At 41.5% G+C, this 20,255-nt stretch overlaps 1 protein-coding gene across 2 annotated transcripts in view; it reads right to left on the reverse strand.

Moving 5' to 3' along the window:
- SYN1 (synapsin I) overlaps positions 1–20,255 on the reverse strand; it is a 58,571-nt gene that overhangs the window by 30,411 nt on the left and 7,905 nt on the right. For both annotated transcript variants that reach the window (XM_053580678.1, XM_053580677.1), the window contains exons 2-5: positions 16,429–16,486; positions 16,235–16,326; positions 14,875–15,031; positions 14,627–14,716 (exon numbers count right to left, since the gene is read on the reverse strand). In XM_053580678.1, the coding sequence (XP_053436653.1) occupies positions 14,627–14,716; positions 14,875–15,031; positions 16,235–16,326; positions 16,429–16,486 (397 nt within the window). The remainder of the gene's footprint in view (positions 1–14,626; positions 14,717–14,874; positions 15,032–16,234; positions 16,327–16,428; positions 16,487–20,255) is intronic.

Below are 20,255 nucleotides of genomic sequence, written 5' to 3' on the forward strand. Positions count from 1 at the left end.
TGACTTCTGTAATTACAAGAGGTGCTCAATGTGACTTGTATTCATCTTTTGTTATTGGTATAGATGGAGTATTACAATTTTTTTTTAAATGAGGAGTTATTGTTTTTTGGGTTTTTTTTTTTTTTTTTTTTTGCAGTTTTTATGGCCGGGGCTGGGCTTGAACCCGCCACCTCCAGCATATGGGGCCGGTGCCCTACTCCTTTGAGCCACAGGTGCTGCCCGAGGAGTTATTGTTTATTTATTTATTTAATTTATTTATTTATATATTTTTTAGAGATAGAGTCTCACTTTGTCGCCCTCAGTAGAGTGTCATGGCATTACAGCTCACAGCAACCTCCAACTCCTGGGCTTAAGCAATTGTCTTGCCTCAGCTTCCCGAGTAGCTGAGATACAGATGCCTGCCACAACGCCCAGCTCTGGCTAGTTTCTTTGTTGTTGCAGTTTGCAGGGCCGGGTTCAAACCTGCTACCCTCAGTATATGGGGCTGGCGCCCTACTCACTGAGCCACAGGTGCCTCCCGAGTATTACAAATTTTTTAAGACAAAGTTTTCACTCTGTCGCCCTGAGTAGAGTGCCATAGCATCATAGCTGACAGCAACCTCAAACTCTTGGGTATGAGCAATCCTCTTGACTCAGTCTCCCAAGTGACTGGGACTACAGGCACTGCCAGCTATAACACTCTGCTAGTTTTTCTATTTTTAGTAGAAATGGGGTCTCTACTCTAGCTCAGGCTGGTTTTGAACTGAGCTTAAGTGATCCACCTGTCTCAGCCTCCCAGAGTACTAAGATTACAGGTGTAAGCCACTGCATCCAGCCTGAGTATTATTATTTTAATACAGTTTTTTTTTTCCTTTGTTAAAATGTGTATACAATTTCTGGCACTGTGTGTGTGCATGTAGAGAGAGAGAGAGATGAAATTTCTCGTCTCTGTGTGATGAGAAGGCCTAGAAGCAAAAATATTCCAGTAGCTATGGTACATCTTGCTCCCAGATCTTGGCTTAAAAATGCTATTACATAGGGCTGAAACTGGGGAAAAAAAAAAAAAAGTTATGTCTGGAGGTATTGTTAGCAGAAATGTCAGAGTAAGAGCCTAAGAAATCTCCTCCATAAAAGCAATGTGAACATTGGCAAAAGTTGTCTAAACCAACTTTGTCAGAACTCTGAAAACCGACCAAAGGTTTACAATTCAGGAAGCATTTATTCAAGAGAAATGGGTGAATCTTGGTGGCCGAAGCTTTGTAAGAATCTTGTAAGAATCTTGAAAACTAACGGCTCTGCAATCCCAGTGAAAACCAGCAGCCTTGCAACCACTGGAGGAGGCAAAACAGTGTTGGAGTTCCTCCAAAACCCCATTCCAGGAGAACTATCTTTATCTGACCTGTCTGGCACTTTCCTGGAAACCCCCCACAGGGCTCATCTGGTGTAAACAGCTTTCTCTAGGGGTGCCTTTTCAAAAAACAATCAGCAGCAATTGTTTAATATAGCCTTTGCCTGAGGCAGTGATAATATGGAGGTGAAAGTAACCCCGTTTTGGTTGCTAATCCCCTATGTTGACTTCTAAATAACTCCAGTTCCAGGAATTCCTCTAAGATTTCCACTTTATCTGCTGTTTCCTATGTAAGAACACATACTTACCACAAATCCTACCCTTAGGTCAAAATGACTTTGATGCTATCGCACAAATTACAGGCTATGACATACATAGAATTATTGCCTTTCCTGAAAGGTCAACTTTAAATGTCTTGCACATTCCCAATAGAGAATGTATTGGGAATGTATACCCCTTTCCTATAGTATATAAGCCCTGGGTCTAGGGGTTAACAGTGCAAAGATCTACTTGTTTAGCTGCTGGTCAAGACCATATATACAAGTTCCCCAACAAATCACCCTCTACCAACAAACAGGATTTTTCATTCTTTGGTTTCTCAATTCCTCTGTGTTTGGGGGTCACTTTGGACATCTGGCCCCTTTACAAAATGGATAACATTTAGGACAAACAACAAGCTGATCAAAAAACTTAAAATGAAAATCTTTGTAATGAGATGTTCATAGGAGTCTCTGAAAAGCTCTAGCTTTGAATCTAGAAAGCCACAAATGTGCATAGGCTGTGTGCATGCCTAGGATCTCTGGCTGACCTTGAAGCTCAGCACAAGCAGGATGTGAAAGCTAAGGCAAAGCTGTAAACAGTCTGCCTGAGCATTAAAGTTGCACACCATCATATACACACAGTGCATAATCAAAGGATGGGAGACTTACTGGTTCTAGGTGTTTAAAGAAACATCTGTCTAATAATTAGGTGATCACTAAACTAATGGAGTAGAGACTTCAGTGGCCGCACATGACAAAGAATGCAGACTTTACAGAATTAATTCAAGAAAGTCACTAAAAAACAAAGAGCAACAAAAACAAACCCTGGGGAGGGAGAAGAATCTGATTTCTAGAGTTGCTACAGTATATTATTAAGATGTTCAGTTTTCAACAAAAATTTATGAGAAATGCAAAAGAACAAGAAGACAGTGGAAAAAAAAAACAGTCAAACACTGTCCCTGAGGAAGCCCAGAGTTTAGACTTAATAGACAAAGAGTATATAATAGTAATTTTTAATATTCTCAAAGAACTAAAGTAAAATATGAAAATGGTATCCTAATAAATATACACTATCAATAAAGAGATTTTATATAAAAAAATTCTGGAGATAAAAACTTAATAACCGAAATAAAAAATTCACTAGAGGGGGTGGCACCTGTGGCTCAAAGGAGTAGAGCAACAGCCCCATATACCACAGGTGGTGGGTTCAAACCCAGCCCTGGCCAAAAAAAACTGCCAAAAAAAAAAATTCACTAGAGGGGCTCAACAGTAGCTTTGAGCTGGCAGAGTAAAGAATCGCTGAATTTGGCTGGGTGCAGTGGCTCACACCTGTAATCCTAGCACTCTGGGAGGCCAAGGCAGGTGGATTGCTTGAACTCAGGAATTCAAGACCAGCCTGAGCAAGAGCAAGACCCTGTCTGTACTAAAAATGGAAAAACTATCCAAGGGTGGTGGCATATGCCTATAGTACCAGCTGCCTGTGAGGCTGAGGCTGAGGCTTGAGCCCAAATGTATAATGTTGTTGTGAGCTATGATGAAGCCACAGAACTCTAGCCTGGGGCAACAGAGTGAGATTCTGTCTCAAAAAAATGAAGGCTGAGTGAATTTGAAGATAGATCAGTTGAGATAATCCAATCTGAGGAGAAGAAAGAAAGAAAAAGAAGGAAGGAAGGAGGGAGGGAGTGAAGGAGGGAAGGAAAGAAGGGAGGGAAGAGAAGGGAAGGGAAGGGCAGGGAAGAAGGAAGGGAAGGGAAGGGAGAAAGAAAAGAAAAGAAAAGGAAAAGAAAAGAAAAGAAAAGAAAAAAAATGGTTGTGGAGTTGGTAAGTGGTGAATCCCAGATTCGGGACGGGTCATCTGAGCTCTGAGTCTGCACTTCAGTCACACTGCAGGAAAAGGGCTCCAACCGGGAGGGGGAGCAGAGCCTTTCTCCACCTACTTTATCCACTTTTGCATTGTTTGGATTTGTTACAATGAGCATGTAATTGAAAAATAAAAATTTTGTAAAAGCACCCCCCCAAAAAAAAAGAAAAGAGAAGAAAAGAAAAAACAAAGAAAGAAAGAGGGAGGGAAGGGCTGTGCCTGTGGCTCAAAGGAGTAGGGCACTGGCCCCATATGCTGGAGGTAGCGAGTTCAAACCCAGCCCCTGCCAAAAAAAAAAAAAAAAAAAAAAGAAAGAAAGAAAGAGGGAGGGAAGAATAAGAAAGGAAGGAAGGAAGAGAGGCCAGGCTCAGTTTGGGAGGCTGAGGCGGGTGGACTGCCTGAGCTCACAGCCTGAGCAAGAGCAAGACCTCATCTCTAAAATATAGCTGGGCGTTGTGGCAGGCGCCTATAATAACAGCTGCTCAGGAGGCCGAGGCAAGAGAATTGCTTAAGCCCAAGAGTTGGAGGTTGCTGTGAGCTGTGACTGCCATTGCACTCTACCAAAGGCAACAAAGTGAGACTCTGTCTGAAAAAAGAAAGAAAGGAAGAAAAGAAGGAGGGAGGGAGAGTCCTAGAGGCCTGTGGGACAGCAAGCATCTAAACACATACAAAATTATAATATCAAAAGGAGAGGGAAGAGAGAGAAAAAAAAAATGGTTTAAGAAAGAATATTTGAAGTAAAAATGGATTAAAACCTCCCAAATTTGATGAAAAACAAGAGTCTATGCACTCAAGAAGCTCAATGGATTCCAAGTAGGATAAATTCAAAGAGATATGCACTTAGATACATCATAAACAAACTTGTGAAAGACAAAATTGAAGAGAAAATCTTGAAAGTTTAAGAGAGAAGTGACTCATCATATATAAGAGATCCTCAATAAGACTAGCAGCTGATTTCTCACTGGAAACCCTGAAGTCAAATGGGAGTAGTACAACATATTCAAAGAGCTACAAGAAAAAGACTCTAAATCAATAATTCTATAACCAGCAAAATTGTCTTTCATAAATGAAGGACTAGGGCAGCACCTGTGGCTCAATGGAGTAGGGTAACAGCTTGAGACTGTTCAAATCCACCATGGCCAGCTAAAACAACAATGACAACTACAACAAAAAATAGACAGGTGTTGTGGCAAACACCTGTAGTCCCAGCTACTGGAAGGCTGAGGCAAGAGAATTGCTTAAGCCCAAGAGTTGGAGGTTGCTGTGAGCTGTGATGCACGGCACTCTACTGAGGGCTGGATAGTGAGACTCTGTCTCAAAAAAAAAAAAAAAAAAGAAGGAGAAATTAGGACATTCACAGATAAACAAAAACTGAGATAATTCATCACTAGCATACTTCTACAAGAAATAATAAAGGGACTGACTCCATGTTGAAATGAAATGACACTAGATAGTAACTTAAATCTACACAAAGAAATAAAGACTACCTATAAAGGTAACTACATAGATAAATATGAAACACAGTATAAATGCACGTTTTAAAAAGATCTGTAGCCCTTTATCCTCCTATCTGATTTAAAAGACAGCTGCCTAAAGCAATAATTATATGTCTATGTTCATGGGCACACAATGCATAAAGATGTTATTCATTTGACAAAAACAGCACAAAGGGGGGTGAAGGAATGCTTATATACAGGCAAAGTTTTTTTTTGTTTGTTTGTTTTGTTTTGAGACAGAGCCTCAAGCTGTTGCCCTGGGTAGAGTGCCGTGGCATCACAGCTCATAGCAACCTCCAACTCCTGGGCTCAAGCAATTCTCCTATCTCTGCCTCCCAAGTAGCTGAGACTACAGGCGCCTGCCACAACGCCCAGCTATTTTTTGGTTGTAGTTGTCATTGTTGTTTGGCAGACCGGGTCTGGATTTGAACCTGCCAGCTCAGGTGTATGTGGCTGGTGCTTTAGCCGCATGAGCCACAGGCAAAGTTTTTTATACTGTTTAAATTAATTTGGTATTAATTTTAACTTAAATGATATAAATCATGATGTTAATTGCAATCACTAAGAAAATAATTTTTTTCTTTGAGAGAGAGTCTCACTTTGTCACCCTTGGTAGAGTGCTGTGCCGTCACAGCTCACAGCAACCTCAAACTATTGGGCTTAAGCAATTCTTTTGCCTCAGCTTCCCAAGTAAGTGGGACTACAGGTGCCCGCAACAATGTCTGGCTATTTTTTAGTTGTACTTGTCATTGTTGTTTGGCCGGCACGGGCTGGGTTCAAACCCGCCAGCTCTGGGGCATGTGGCCGGCCCTCTAACCACGGAGCTACAGAAGACGAGCCAGAAAATAATTTAAAAAGAAATACACAGAGGCTTGGTGCCCGTAGCACAGTGGTTACGGCGCCAGCCACATGCACCAAGGCTGGCGGGTTCAAACCCACCTGGGCCAGCTAAGCAACAATGACAATTGCAACAGAAAAACAGCCAGGTGTTGGCAGCGCCTGTGGCTCAGTGAGTAGGGCGCCAGCCCCAAATACCAAGGGTGGTGGGCTCAAACTCGGCCCCGGCCAAACTGCAACAAAAAAATAGCTGGGCATTGTGGCGTGCACCTGTAGTCCCAGCTACTCAGGAGGCTGAGGCAGGAGAATCGCCTAAGCCCAGGAGTTGGAGGTTGCTGTGAGCTTTGATGCCACAGCACTATACTAAAGGTGATAAAGGGAAACACTGTCTCTAAAAAAAAAAAAAAAATAGCTGGGTGTTGTAGCGGGTGCCTATAGTCCCAGCTACTTGGGAGGTTGAGGCAGAGAATTACTTAAGCCCAAGAGTTGGAGGTTGCTGTGAGCTGTAATGTCACAGCACTCCACCGAGAGCAACACAATGAGACTCTGTCCCCCCCCCAAAAAAAAATACACAGAAGGCAGCACCTGTAGCTCATTGGGTAGGGCGCTGGCCACATACACCAAGGCTCGTGGGTTCAAACCTGGCCCAGGCCAGCTAAAACAACAATGACAATTGCAACAAAAAAATAGCTGGGCGTTGTGGTGGGTGCCTGTAGTTCCAGCTACTTGGGAGGCTGAGGCAAGAGAATCACTTGAGCCCGAGAGTTTGAGGTTGCTGTGAGCTGTGATGCTGTGGCACTCTAGTGAGGGTAACAAAGTGAGACTCTGTCTCCAAAAAAAAAAAAACAGAAAGAAACAAGAAAATATAAATGGTACACTAGAAAACATCTATTTAACTCAAAAGAAGGCATTAATAGAAGAATACAGGAACAAAACCTTTAGATATATTAAAAAAATAGCAAAATTGCAAACATAAATCCTACCTCATCAGCAATTATATTAATGTAAATGAATTAAACACTCTAATTAATAGGAAGAATGGCTGAAAATGTGACTCAACTATGTACTACATATGAGAGATACATTTAGATTCAAAGACCCAACAAGTTGAAAGTAAATGAATGGAAAAAGATTTATCATGCAAACTGTAACCAAAAGAGAGCTGGAATGGCAGTAATATCAGATAAAATAGACTTTAAAACAGAAATTGTTACTAGAGATAAAGAACATTTTATGATTATCAATCCATCAAAAAGATGTAACAATGATTAATATATGTGCACCTAATGACAAAGCACCGTGATACATAAAATAAAACAGGCAGAATTAGAGGGAGACATAGACAATTCAATAATAATAGTCGGACATTTCAATATCTCAATTAAAAATGGATAGAACAACTAGAAAGAGGATCAACTGAAAAAAAAAAAAAGGAAACTTTGAGCAACACCATAAACCAACTAGACCTAATAGACATCTGTAGCACACCTTACAATGGCAGAATACACATTCCTTTCAAGCAGACATGGAATATTCTCCAGGTCAGACAATATGTTAAGCCAGAAAACAAGTCTCAATAAATGTAAAAGGACTGAAATCACACAAAATATGTTCTCTGACCATAAGAGAATGAAATTAGATATCAATAAGAGAAGGAAATTTGGGAAATTCACAAACATGTGGAAAGTAAATGTCAGACTCCTAAGTAACCAGTGAGTCAAAAAAGAAATCACAAGGGAAATTAGAAGATAGTTTGAGATGAATGAAAATGAAAACACACCTTACCAAAACTTAAGAGATGCAGCTAAAAAACTGTGCTTAGAGGGAAATTCATAGTTGTAAAAATGTCTATATTTTAAAAGAAGAAAGGTGTCAAAATCAATAACCTAATCTTCCATCTTAAAAAATTTAAAAAAGGCCGTAGTGGCTCACGCCTGTAATCCTAGCACTCTGGGAGGCCGAGGTGGGTGAATTGCTTGAGCTCAGGAGTTCAAGACCAGCCTGAGTAAGAGTGAGACCCTGTCTCTACTAAAACGATAGAAAGATGGAGACTTTACCTCTTTCATGTTTACATGGATGGAGCTGTAACATATTCTTCTTAGCAAAGTATCTCAAGAATGGAAGAAAAAGTATCCAATGTACTCAGCCCTACTATGAAACTAATTTATAGCTTTCATATGAAAACTATAACCCAATTATAACCTAAGAATATGAGGAAAGGAGAAAGGGAGGAGAGGGGAGGGGGAAGGATGAGGGGAGAGAGGGTAATTGGTGGGACCACACCTATGGTGCATCTTACAAGGGTACATGTGAAATTTACTAAATGTAGAATATAAATGTCTTAACACAATAACTAAGAAAATGCCAGGAAGACTCTGTTACTCAGTTTGATGAAAATATTTCAAATTGTATATAAAACCAGCACATTGTACCCCATGATTGCATTAACGTACACAGCTATGATTTATTTTTTTATTTTTTTATTTTTTTGTAGAGACAGAGTCTCACTTTATGGCCCTCGGTAGAGTGCCATGGCATCACACAGCTCACAGCAACCTCCAACTCCTGGGCTTAAGCGATTCTCTTGCCTCAGCCTCCCGAGTAGCTGGGACTACAGGCGCCCGCCACAACACCCAGCTATTCTTTGGTTGCAGTTCAGCCGGGGCCGGGTTTGAACCCACCACCCTCGGCATATGGGGCCAGCGCCCTACCGACTCAGCCACAGGCGCCACCCCACAGCTATGATTTAATAAAACAATAGAAAAAAAACTAACTGGGCATTATGGCATGTGCCTGTAGTTCCAGCTATTTAGAAGGCTGAGGCAGAATGATCACTTGAGCCTAAGAGTTTGAGGTTGCTGTGAACTACAATGACATGGCACTCTACCCAGGTCTCAAAAAAAAAAAAAAAGAAGAAAAAAGAAAAGATGGTGGGATTACACCAGCGGTGCATCTTACAAGGGTATATGTGAAACTTGGTAAACGGTCTGTGAAGCTAGTGAATGATGCCCCATGAATATATGAATGTACACAGCTATGATTTAATAAAAAAAAATAAAAGAAAATAAAAGAAAGAAAGCAAGAATGAACATTGTATGGAATGGAATCGGAAGTATTGGAAAAAGAAAAAAGAAAAGAAAAGAAAAAAAGAAATTAGAAAAAAAAAAACCCAGCAAACTAAGCCCAAAGCAAGCAAAATGAAAGAAATAATAAAAATTGGTGTAAATAAATAATATGAATAATAAAAAACAATAGAGAAACCAATAACATTAAAAATTGGTTTGTTGAAAAGATCAACAAAGTTGACAAACTTTTAGATTAAGAAAAAAGACAGAAAACTAAAATCAGGAATCAAAGAGGGGACAGTACTTCTGACATTACAGAAATAAAAAAGGATTATAAGAGAGTGACTCTTATAGTGACTAATTCTCACATAAATTGGATTTAATTTTGACCAAAGTCAAAATTACTTAAACATTAATTTTTAATTCAACTTGTTAATATGTTGTTTGGGATATTGCATCCTCATTTATAAGTGAAATATGTTTGTAATTTCCCCTTTATAATAATATATTCTCTCCAATTTTAATATCTGGTGTACCCAGATCAAGTAGAATGATTTTGAAGTATTCCTTCTTTTTCCATTGTCTGTAAGATTTGGCATGATCTGTTTTTTGAAATTATCTTTTACTTTTATTTATAAATATTGTCTATTTTTTGAGACTTAAAAAAATAATAAGTTAACTGATGACTCCATGCTGAATCGCAGAGTCAAAGCATTCATAAGAGACATACTCTTTTTTTTTTTTTTTTTGTAGAGACAGAGTCTCACTGTACCTCCCTAGGGTAGAGTGCCGTGGCGTCACACAGCTCACAGCAACCTCTAACTCTTGGGCTTACGCGATTCTCTTGCCTCAGCCTCCCGAGTAGCTGGGACTACAGGCGCCCGCCACAACGCCCGGCTATTTTGTTGTTGCAGTTAGGCCGGGGCTGGGTTTGAACCCACCACCCTCGGCATATGGGGTCGGCGCCCTACTCACTGAGCCACAGGCGCCGCCCAATAAGAGACATACTCTTATTTGACAATGTAAATGTTACTTTCTTTGCACTATTATTATTGCTTAATATTTCAATGCAGCAATTCTCTGATTTCTTTTCTAACTGTATTTATGTTTGTTCATTCTTTTTTTTTTTTTTCCTTCTGCTGCAGACCTGATATTTTACTGAGGGAAATGGACGATCAGATAATTAAATAAGTAATGAGAGAGAATATTTTTTTTCCCTGTAAGTTTATAAATTGAGTGAAGCTTGCTTCAATCTCATGTGTGTTTGAGTTGGTGGGAGTTGTCCTCTGCCTGCTGAATTACTCCCCCGGCTGCTTACAAGAGGAACGCTGCAGACAGTGGTGTGCTGGAAAACCACCAGCTGGGGAGGAGGGGGTGTTTGTTCATTCTTTATGAGGTTTTTGTTTCTAGTCCTTATATTAAATATTGTTATTGTTATTTAAAAAAGAGAGTACTATAAACAATTGTATGTTAATAAATGAGAAAACCTAGATGAAATGGAATTTCTAGAAAGACTCAACCTGGAAAATCTGAATAGACCTGTAACAAGTGAAGAGATGGAATTAAGAATTAAAAAAAAAAAAAAAGGATAGCCGGGCGTTGTGGCGGGCGCCTGTAGTCCCAGCTACTCGGGAGGCTGAGGCAAGAGAATTGCTTAAGCCCAGGAGTTGGAGGTTGCTGTGAGCTGTGTGAGGCCACGGCACTCTACCAAGGGCCATAAAGTGAGACTCTGTCTCTACAAAAAAAAAGGAAAAGAAAAAAGAAAACCTCCTACAAAGAAGTACCCAGGACCAGAAGTCTTTTCACTAGTGAATTCTACCAAATGTTTAACAAGATTTAACAGTGAGTTTTCGTGGATGAATTTATGGAAACTCTTTTTTTTATGATTTGTTATTCTTTCCAACTAATGATCACTCTGTCAGCTAGAAGCATCTTTTCTTTCTTATTAATGATATTTTTCTTGTATTTTGTTTCAAAGGTTATATCTATACTTAATATTTTAAATTTCTCATTTGTTTTCCAATTTACTTAAACACAAATGTTTTTGTTACTATTAGCTTGCTATAAAATAATGCAAAACAGTTCTAAGTCTGCCTACATGCTTATATTCTTTGCATTTTGTTGTTTTGTTCCATAAAATAAAGCTGTTTCCTTAAAAAAAAAGATTTAACATCAATCTTCACAAAATTTAGAAGAGGAGTAAACACTGTCCAAGTCATTTGATGAGGCAGTATTACCCTAATACCCAAACCAGACAACAACATCATAAGGAAAGTACAGACCAATGTCCTTTATGAATATAGATACAATAATCCTCAACAAAATACTACCCAATTGAGTCCTGCAACATAAAAAAGAATTTATGTCATGAGCTAGTGAAATTTAATCCAAGAATGTGTCACCAAGCGCAGTGGCTCTTGCCTCTAATTCTAGCACTTTGGGAGGATGAGGTGGGAGGTTGCTTGAGGCCAAGAGTTTAAGGTTGCAGTGATCTATGATGCTGTCACTGCACTGGGCAACAGAGAAAGACCCTGTTCCCATCCCCCCCCAAAAGACTGCAAGTGTCAATACCTATACATATCACAAATTTATTAACTTACCAACTTGCATGAAACTCAATTAACACAATACACCATATTCATAGAATAACGCACAAAACCCACATGATCATCTCAATAATCGTAGAAGCACTTGACAAAGTCCAACATCTTTGCATGATAAAAACTCTCAAACAAGTACGAACAGAAGGAGAATTTTATCAACACTTCAGTAGCAGTTAATATATGCCAGATGCAGTGTTCTAACCACTTTACCTTTACTAAATAATTTCATTCTTACACCAACTCTATGAGGTAGGAACACATACTGTTTAGTTAGACAGCTAATCAGTTGCAGACAGCTAATCAGTTGTAAAGCTAGGGTTTCCGTACAGAAATTATGGCTACAGAGTCCATGCTCTTAATCACATTCTGTTCTACCGTCTCTTAGAGAATGTGAAATAATAATAAAGACACACAAATTGGGTTTCCTTAGAATTAATGATTTGATTTTTACCTGTAAGTAAAGTTAATTCATAATACTGTTAACATATCAGTAACCATAATTTGTAATACAGGTAAGAATTTATAATATTAACATCAATATTTATTTGATCAAGTTGGTAATGTTGGGTCAATATTGATATTTCATTATAATTTTAGTTATAAGATTGGTGATTATTTACATAAAGAAACATAATTTGTCACACTGGCAAAAATTTGCAAACTAATTGTAAAATTTTATAGCACTGGTAACAATGATTCAATTTCTATTTGTAACTAAAATTTGATTAGTAGATATATTACTCATAATTTATGTTAGTAATCTTAATTTATATAATTGGTAATAATTTGTACCTATAACAATATTTTATACTGTTTGTATGAATAGTTTAGTTTCCTTTGGTAATTATACATTAATTCACAACATAGGTACTAATCATTTATGCTGATAAACTTAATTTGTAACACTGGTAATCAGTTGTAATATTAGTTGTTATATTTGATACTAGTTATAATAGTTCAGTTCCTATTATTAAGTATAATATAATTCAAAATAGGCAATGATAATTTATAATATCAATAATCATTTTTAATAACTGTAATCTTCGATAACACTAGTAATAATTATTTGATTTTTTTTTTTTTTGAGACAGAGTCTCAAGCTGTTGCCCTGGGTAGAGTGTCATGATGTCATAGTTCACAGCAACCTCCAACTTGGGCTCAAGTGATTCTCTTACCTCAGTTTTTTCTACTTTTAGTAAAGACGAGGTCTCGCTTTTTCTAAGCTGGTCTTGAACTCGTGAGCTCAAGCAATCTACCTGCCCTCGCCTCCCAGAGTGCTAGGATTACAGGCATGAGCTACCAGGCCCGGCCCTAATCAATTTCATTTTTTTTTTTTTAGAGACAGAGTCTCACTTTATCACCCTCATGGCATCACAGCTCATGGCAACCTCCAACTCCTGGGCTTAGGTGATTCTCTTGCCTCAGCCTCCTGAGTAGCTGAGACTACCAGGCACCCATCAGAACACCCGGCTCTTGTTTTGTTGCAGTTTGGCTGGGTCTGGGTTCAAACCTGCCACCCTTGGTACATGGGGCTGGCACCCACCCTACCCACTGAGCCACAGGCAACTCCCTAATTATTTGATTTCTATTAGGGACTATAATTTAATTCATAACATAGGTACTTATAAGTTTACATCAGGTAATAACAATTATAGTATTGGTGACAATTTGTAATATTAGTGATTATATTTTATGAAATAGTAATTAACAATTTAATTTCTATTTATTAACAACTTAATTTATAACATTTCTACTGATAATTTTTTTTTTTTTTTTTGAGACAGACTCTCACTTTATCACCCTTGGTAGAGTGCCGTGGTGTCACACAGTTCACAGCAACCTCCAACTCCTGGGCTTAGTCGATTCTCCTGCCTCAGCCTCCCGAGTAGCTGGGACTACAGGCACCCACCACAATGCCTGGCTATTTTTTTGTTGCAATTCGGTGGGGGCTGGGTTTGAACCCACCACCCTCGGTATATGGGGTCAGCACCCTACTCACTGAGCCAGAGGTGCTGCCCTATTTTCTTTCTTTCTTTCTTTCTTTCTTTCTTTCTTTCTTTTCTTTCTTTCTTTCTTTCTTTCTTTCTTTCTTTCTTTCTTTCTTTCTTTCTTTCTTTCTTTCTTTCTTTCTTTCTTTCTTTCTTTCTTTCTTTCTTTCTCTCTCTCTCTCTCTCTCTCTCTCTCTCTCTCTCTCTCTTTCTTTCTTTTTTTTTTTGAGACAGAGTCTCACTCTTTCGTTATGGGTAGAGTGCAGTGATATCACCATAGCTCACAACAATCTCAAACTCTTGGGTTCAAGCAATCCTCCTGCCCCAGCCTCCTGAGTAGCTGGAACTATAGGCACACACCACCATGGTCTGGCTAATTTTTTTTCCTTTCATGTAGAGATGTGGTCCTGCTCTGTTGCCCAGACTAGAGTGCAGTGGTGTCATCATATCTCACTGCAACCTCAAACTGGGCTCAAATGAACCTCCTGCTTCAGCCTCCAAAGCAGCTGAGGCTACAGGTATATGCCACAATGCCCAGCTAGAAATAAAGGTAAAACTTCTATCAGGAGGAATATTTGATATTGTTAGCAGCAATGATTTGATTTTTATATAATATACAATCTGATTCATTACATTAATTCTGTTAATTTGCATTAGAAATTGATTTTTTTTTTTTTTTGTAGAGACAGAGTCTCATTTTATGGCCCTCGGTAGAGTGCCATGGCATCACACAGCTCACAGCAACCTCCAGCTCCTGGGCTTAAGCAATTCTCTTGCCTCAGTCTCCCGAGTAGCTGGGATTACAGGCACCTGCCACAATGCCTGGCTATTTTTTGGTTGCAGTTTGGCCAGGGCTGGGTCCGAACCCGCCACCCTCGGCATATGGGGCCAGCGCCCTACTCACTGAGCCACAGGCGCCACCCTAGAAATTGATTTTAATACTGGCAAAAATAGCTAATATGAGCAAGAGGACCTGATAAATATTGAGATTGATGATTTCATTCAAGCTGGTAATCACAAGGAAATTCATGGTATTAAAAGACCCTATCACAAAGTAACTTCAGGCTTCCACATTCACTCAGGTGCTGTACACTCTGATATCATCCCATTGATAACACACCCATTGGTGAGGTTATTGCAGTACTTAGATATCCTTCCCTCCTTCCCACTCTATTTTTCCCAAACTCACCATTTCTTTGTGATTGGGGTAGAAAGTCTGATCAATTAGAGGGAATTCCTCTGTCCCCAGCTTCTTGTGCAGTCGAACCATCTGAGCAAACTATGAGAACCAAGAGAGAAAAGGCCACTGAGTCCTTCGCCTGCAAGTAGTCTCTAACCTGGGAATGTTCTCACGTCCCCCAAATCAGAGCGCTTTCAAGATCCCACATGCATGCACAAGCTATTCTCTCTGTCAGTGGCACCCTTTCTGTCACTTACCACCCAGGGCTTGTCACAGAAGTTGTAGACAGAATGTAAAGAGTTAACACTGGGGATCCCAGCATACTGCAGCCCGATGACCAAACTGCGGTAGTCCCCATTGCGAGCCATGCTGAAGGCATGCTGGCGGATCAGCACAAAGTCCGGCTTCAGAGACCTGGGGTGGCAGGAGTAGGAGTGTTGGGGGTCCCCCCAAAAGCTCCCCACCTTCCCTGGAGCAAAGACCAAGTTTTTAAAGATCCACAGAAATTGCAAAATGTTTTCTTCTGCATATATGCATAAGCTCTTCCCTCTGCCACATAAACCCTTTCTACCTTTACCCAACTGGTGATCCCCTTTAATTTTTTGTTTTGTTTTGAGAGAGAGTCTCACTTTGTCACCCTCAGTAGAGTGCCGTAGCATCATAGTTCACATCAACCTCAAACTCTTGGGCTCAAGTGATCCTCTTGCCTCAGCCTCCCAAGTAGCTGGGACAACAGGTGCCTGTTACAACGCCCAGCTATTTTTAGAGACAGAGTCTTGCTCTGGCTCAGGCTGGTCTCGAACTCCTGAGCTCAAGCCCTCTCCCTGTCTCAGCCTCCCAGAGTGCTAGGATTGCAGGTGTGAGCCACCACATCCAGCACCCACCTTTAAACTTTTTATACCTGCTCCCCTCCTCAAGAGGCCAGCTTGCAGCTTACCTGCTCAGCTCTCACAGCTCCCTGGTTAAAATCTCACAGACTACCAGCTGTCTTTAAAGTGTGCTGCCCAGAGCAAATCCTAACCATAGGGCCTCTATGAAGGCTGTTCTTTCAGCCTAAACATCTCACCATCTACTAAGTATCTTCATGGATCACTCCATCCCCTCCTTTAGGCCTTTCCTCAAACGTCTCTCATGCTACTAGGCCACCCTATCTGAACTTTAGACCCCACCACCATCCAACAATCCCTGCATCAGGTTTACGGCTATGTTTTTCTTATCTCTTTTATATTTTTACATTTGCTTTTTGTGTGTATCCCACAGGAGAATGTTAGCTTCACAAGGCTTTTCGTTTATTTTATATTTATTTTTTTTTTATTTTTGTCTTTCAGTTCCTGGCACAAAGTAGATGCTCAATAAATGTTTGTTGAATGTGAAGCTCTGACCGCAGCCCCTGGCATGCAGTTAGATGCTTAACCAATGTTTGCTTAATTAAGAATTGAAGTTTGACTTGTGGTCTGCTGGGGCCTTGGCTCTTCTTTAGAAGAAAAGCTATCTGCCCATATTCTGTGTCTAAGTTCTTGCTCGTGGATGGATGAGTGGGGAGGTACGGACTCTCCCCCAGCTCTAAGGGAGTCCTATGCCTCTCACACAACACCAAGGTACCCTTGTCATACGCACCGGATGACCTTCACTCCATTCCGAAGAACTTCCATGTCTACAGAGAATCCACCATTGGCATGAGCCACAAGGTTGAGATCAGAGAATTCAGCCTAGGAAGGAGAGCAAATTGGTGATTCACCCACATCAACAAAAATGATCACTCGGTTTGCAGGCTGGACAATTGGTCCCCAGGTCCACCTGCCCCAACATACCTGTTCTACTTTAATGTCAATTTCTCCATGGATCTTTTTCCCTTTGAAGTATTTTGCCCTAGAGAGGAAAAACAGAGCACATCTGTCAATGCTCAAATCTCAGAAAGGAAGACAAAACCCAGGCCAGTCCCTTGACCTCTTTGCCCCTTTAGTGCTACTAGAGACACCATAAAGGGCTTTATAATTGTTTTAATACTTTGGAAAAATCAACACTTCTTTGTGTGCAATAAAGTCTGTTGTGATTCTTGTGGAGGTATATATGTGTTAAAGGACATTGCAAACCAAAAAAATGTCCTTTAACCACAGAGAGCAGGCATTCCCCAGAGTATAGTCTACTCCTCACACTGCTATTGTAAATGTTTTTGAAAAGCTTCTCAAAATGAGTAATGCTATGTAAATTAGAATATACTTTGAAATTGCAAGGTCCGTAAGTGGCAAAGAAGCTTGGAAAATACATGTGTGTGAGGTGTGCCTGTGTCTGTGGGGCCTGAATTCATCTCCATGTGTGATCGTGCGCTGTGAGGAACACAGTCATGCAGGCAGCTGCATCCGAAAAAGAAGAACAGATTGAGGGATGCAGCCTTGGAAGGCTCTAAAGAAGCCAGTGCAGCTGACAATGATGAGGGTCGAGGCCGAATGCAGCTGAGGGGGAGGGAAGAGGAGTAGGAGCAGTAGTAAGCACAGCATGAACTGCTATGTCATTGTCCCCAGGCCCATCCCCAGCTGGGCTTGGTTTCCGGTGGTCTCCTCTCCCAGGCCCAGGCTTCTCCACAGACAGAATTTCATCCCCAGATTTCTCACGTAAGGAGGATGAGGAGAAGAGGCACGCTCAGTGTCGTTGGTCCCTGCCATGCACAGAAATGGGGTCTCTGATACATAAATGCACTGAACAAATTGACCCTTGGTGACTTGATTGACATAGGCAAGAGACACCAAGTTCAGCTATTTTCTTATCCTGTCTCTGTCTCTGTCTTTCTCTCTCTCACACACACACAAACATACACACATGTACATACCCCATCAATGACACCATCCCCTCACAAGTGTTGGAAGAGAGTCTCTTGGAGATCTGCACATTTCTCATCCATAAACTGTGAGTGTGGATGATGAGTGCATATAACTGTTTTCCAAATTTTTCTGACCATCAGTGTAGTGGCTACTGCAGTGTTTTGCTGAGGCCTCCTCTTCAGGGCCAATGTACCTTGAACACCTGCTGACACAGCTGTCCCTCCCACCAATAATTGTCTTCTGTCACAGGGAACCACCTTGGCCAAGGTTACACTTACTTTGTGAAAACAGCCCATAGCTAATATGTATCTGTGAGGGGTCAGAAAGGCCAGCCTTCTTGCCTTAATCTGGGCTGATTCCAAAGAACCATCCCAGCTCCAGAGCTCCCCTGAGTATCAGCTGAGGCCTATGATGCAACCACATCGTGGACCAGCCTTTCTCTCTGCTAACCCCTGCCCTGCCTCACAGGCATTGATCCCAAAGGCACTCCCCAGTGCAAATCTCTGCCTTGAACTCTGTTTCCAGAGAACCTAAAGCAGAGGGCCACAGACCTCAAACTACAAAGACTATTGCAATTCTGAAGCTGGATCAACCAGTCACCAAATGGCAATGGGGACCCGTCAGTGGTGAGCATGGAGCACAAACCATCCTGACATGCTGTAGCAGTGCAAAGGGCTCTGCAGCAGGCCCAAGCTGTGGTCAAGCAGAATGCCACCAGGCCAGATGATCTGGCAGGTCCTATGACATTGGAGTGTCAGTAGTGGGGATGGATGCCAGGTGGAGCTTATTCTCTCCAGTGGGGGAATACAGCACAGGTTCCCAAGGTTTTGGAACAGTAGTCCTTTTCCTGATGTTGGGCTGTGATAGGCTTCTGGTTGGAGGGAATCTGCTGGCTGGAACTTGAGAGGTGTGAGGGAGATGGTAACCAGACTTGGATGACTATTCCCTGAATGCCATCGAGTAGCTGAAGAAGGATCTGACACATTCAGAGAGAATAACCACCAATTAAAGGCAAAATGTGAAAGCCAGAGGGGCTCTCTGACTACATTTAAGGAAACCCTAGTCTTCAGCCCAGAGGGCAGACAGTGGGGAGGATCAGGCTCAGGATTAATTGTAAGTGAAGTAAAGCTTCAGGGAAAGTTGAGTTCTCAGGCCCAATACATCTCCTGAGCCATGCCCAGTGCCCTCATAGGACAAGAGTGGGACCCTGAGGCTTGAGATGGGGATATCTGGGCAGATGCAGTTAAACACCTTGAACTCACAGACTCACCTGCACCCACTGGGCCTGCAGAAGTCAACCATTCTCCCTTGTTAGAGAAATACTGACTTGCCCTCTGCTTGAAGATAATGCTGAGGCGTTGAATGAAGCAGGTGCCTTATAAGACAATGCCTGCTCCTCTCAGAATCTATCTCAACCTCCCCTCCTGGAAACCAGAGCAAAAATTAGGGCCAAATCCCAGCACAACCTACCTGGAGAGAGTCCAGGCTTGCAAAGAAAGGAGAGAAATGGGGTGGCGCCTATGGTTCAGTGGGTAGGGCACCAGCCCCATGTACTGAGGGTGGCAGGTTTGAACCCAGCCCCAGCCAAACTGCAACAAAAAAATAGCTGGGCGTTGTGGCAGGTGCCTGTAGTCCCAGCTACTCGGGAGACTGAAGCAAGAGAATCGCCTAAGTCCAAGAGTTGGAGGTTGCTGTGAGCTGTGATGCTACAGCACTCTAACAAGGGCAACAAAGTAAGTCTCTGTCTCAAAAAAAAAAAAAAAGAAAGGAGAGAAATGATACACAGAAGCTGAAGAACCTGGCTAATAGGTACTAGCTGGCACTGGGGAAGTATGCATGGCATTGTATCCCGAGGACAACAGTTCAAGAGAGTGGAACAGGAATCTGGAGAGCTCCTCCAGGATTCAGAAATTAAAACCTGGTGAGGACCCTAGGAGATGTTACTAACACACAGTTAGGATGACTCTTGGAAACTTGAAGAAAATGACAGCCCACACTAAGTGGAGCAGAAATGCCAGAACTTCCATGGCAGATAGTGGAGGGCTCAAAGAAGCAGATATGTTAGAGTGAAAATACTACCTAAGGCTGCAAAACTCATCAGCTGCTGCAGTTCCACCAGAGGGTGCAAAGGGTACCACCAACTTAGGAAGTCAATAAGAAATCCGTGGGTGAGAGTGGCACCTGCCATGTTGAAAAGCACAGTAGCAAAAAGGTAATAAATGAAGTCCTGGCCTGGGTTCTGCTCATAGTGGGTCCCCTGGGTTCAGAGACCAGTCCAGTGGTCACTTCCCCAGTTCGCAAATGCATAATTGGAAGGATATACTTTGTAGCTGTAGGATAAGAGCTATTGTAGTAGGGAAGGCCAAATGGAAGCATCTGGAACAGCATACACTCCTGTGCCTCAATCAAAACTGTACGTCAAAGCCAATTTTGTGTGCATCCTAGGGGTGATGGTGGAAAGATCCTGAAGGGTTGTGTAACCCTTTTTCTCTGCCACACATTAGAAGAAGAGTTATCTTGGGCCACATATTAAATACACAAACACTGGCTCAGCACCTGTAGCTCAGTGGCTAGGGCTCCAGCCACATACATGGGGCCTGGTGGGTTTGAATCTGGCCTGGGCCTGCCAAACAACAATGACAACTACAACAACAACAACAACAACAAATAGCCGGGCGTTATGGTGAGTGCCTGTATTCCCAGCCACTTGGGAGGCTGAGGCAAGAGAATCGCTTAAGCCCAAGAGTTTGAGGTTGCTGTGAGCTATGATGCCACGACACACTCTACCAAGGGCAACAAAGTGAGACTCTGCCTCAAAA

Source organism: Nycticebus coucang, chromosome X (assembly GCF_027406575.1).
Source record: "Nycticebus coucang isolate mNycCou1 chromosome X, mNycCou1.pri, whole genome shotgun sequence".
Classification (NCBI taxonomy): domain Eukaryota; kingdom Metazoa; phylum Chordata; class Mammalia; order Primates; family Lorisidae; genus Nycticebus; species Nycticebus coucang.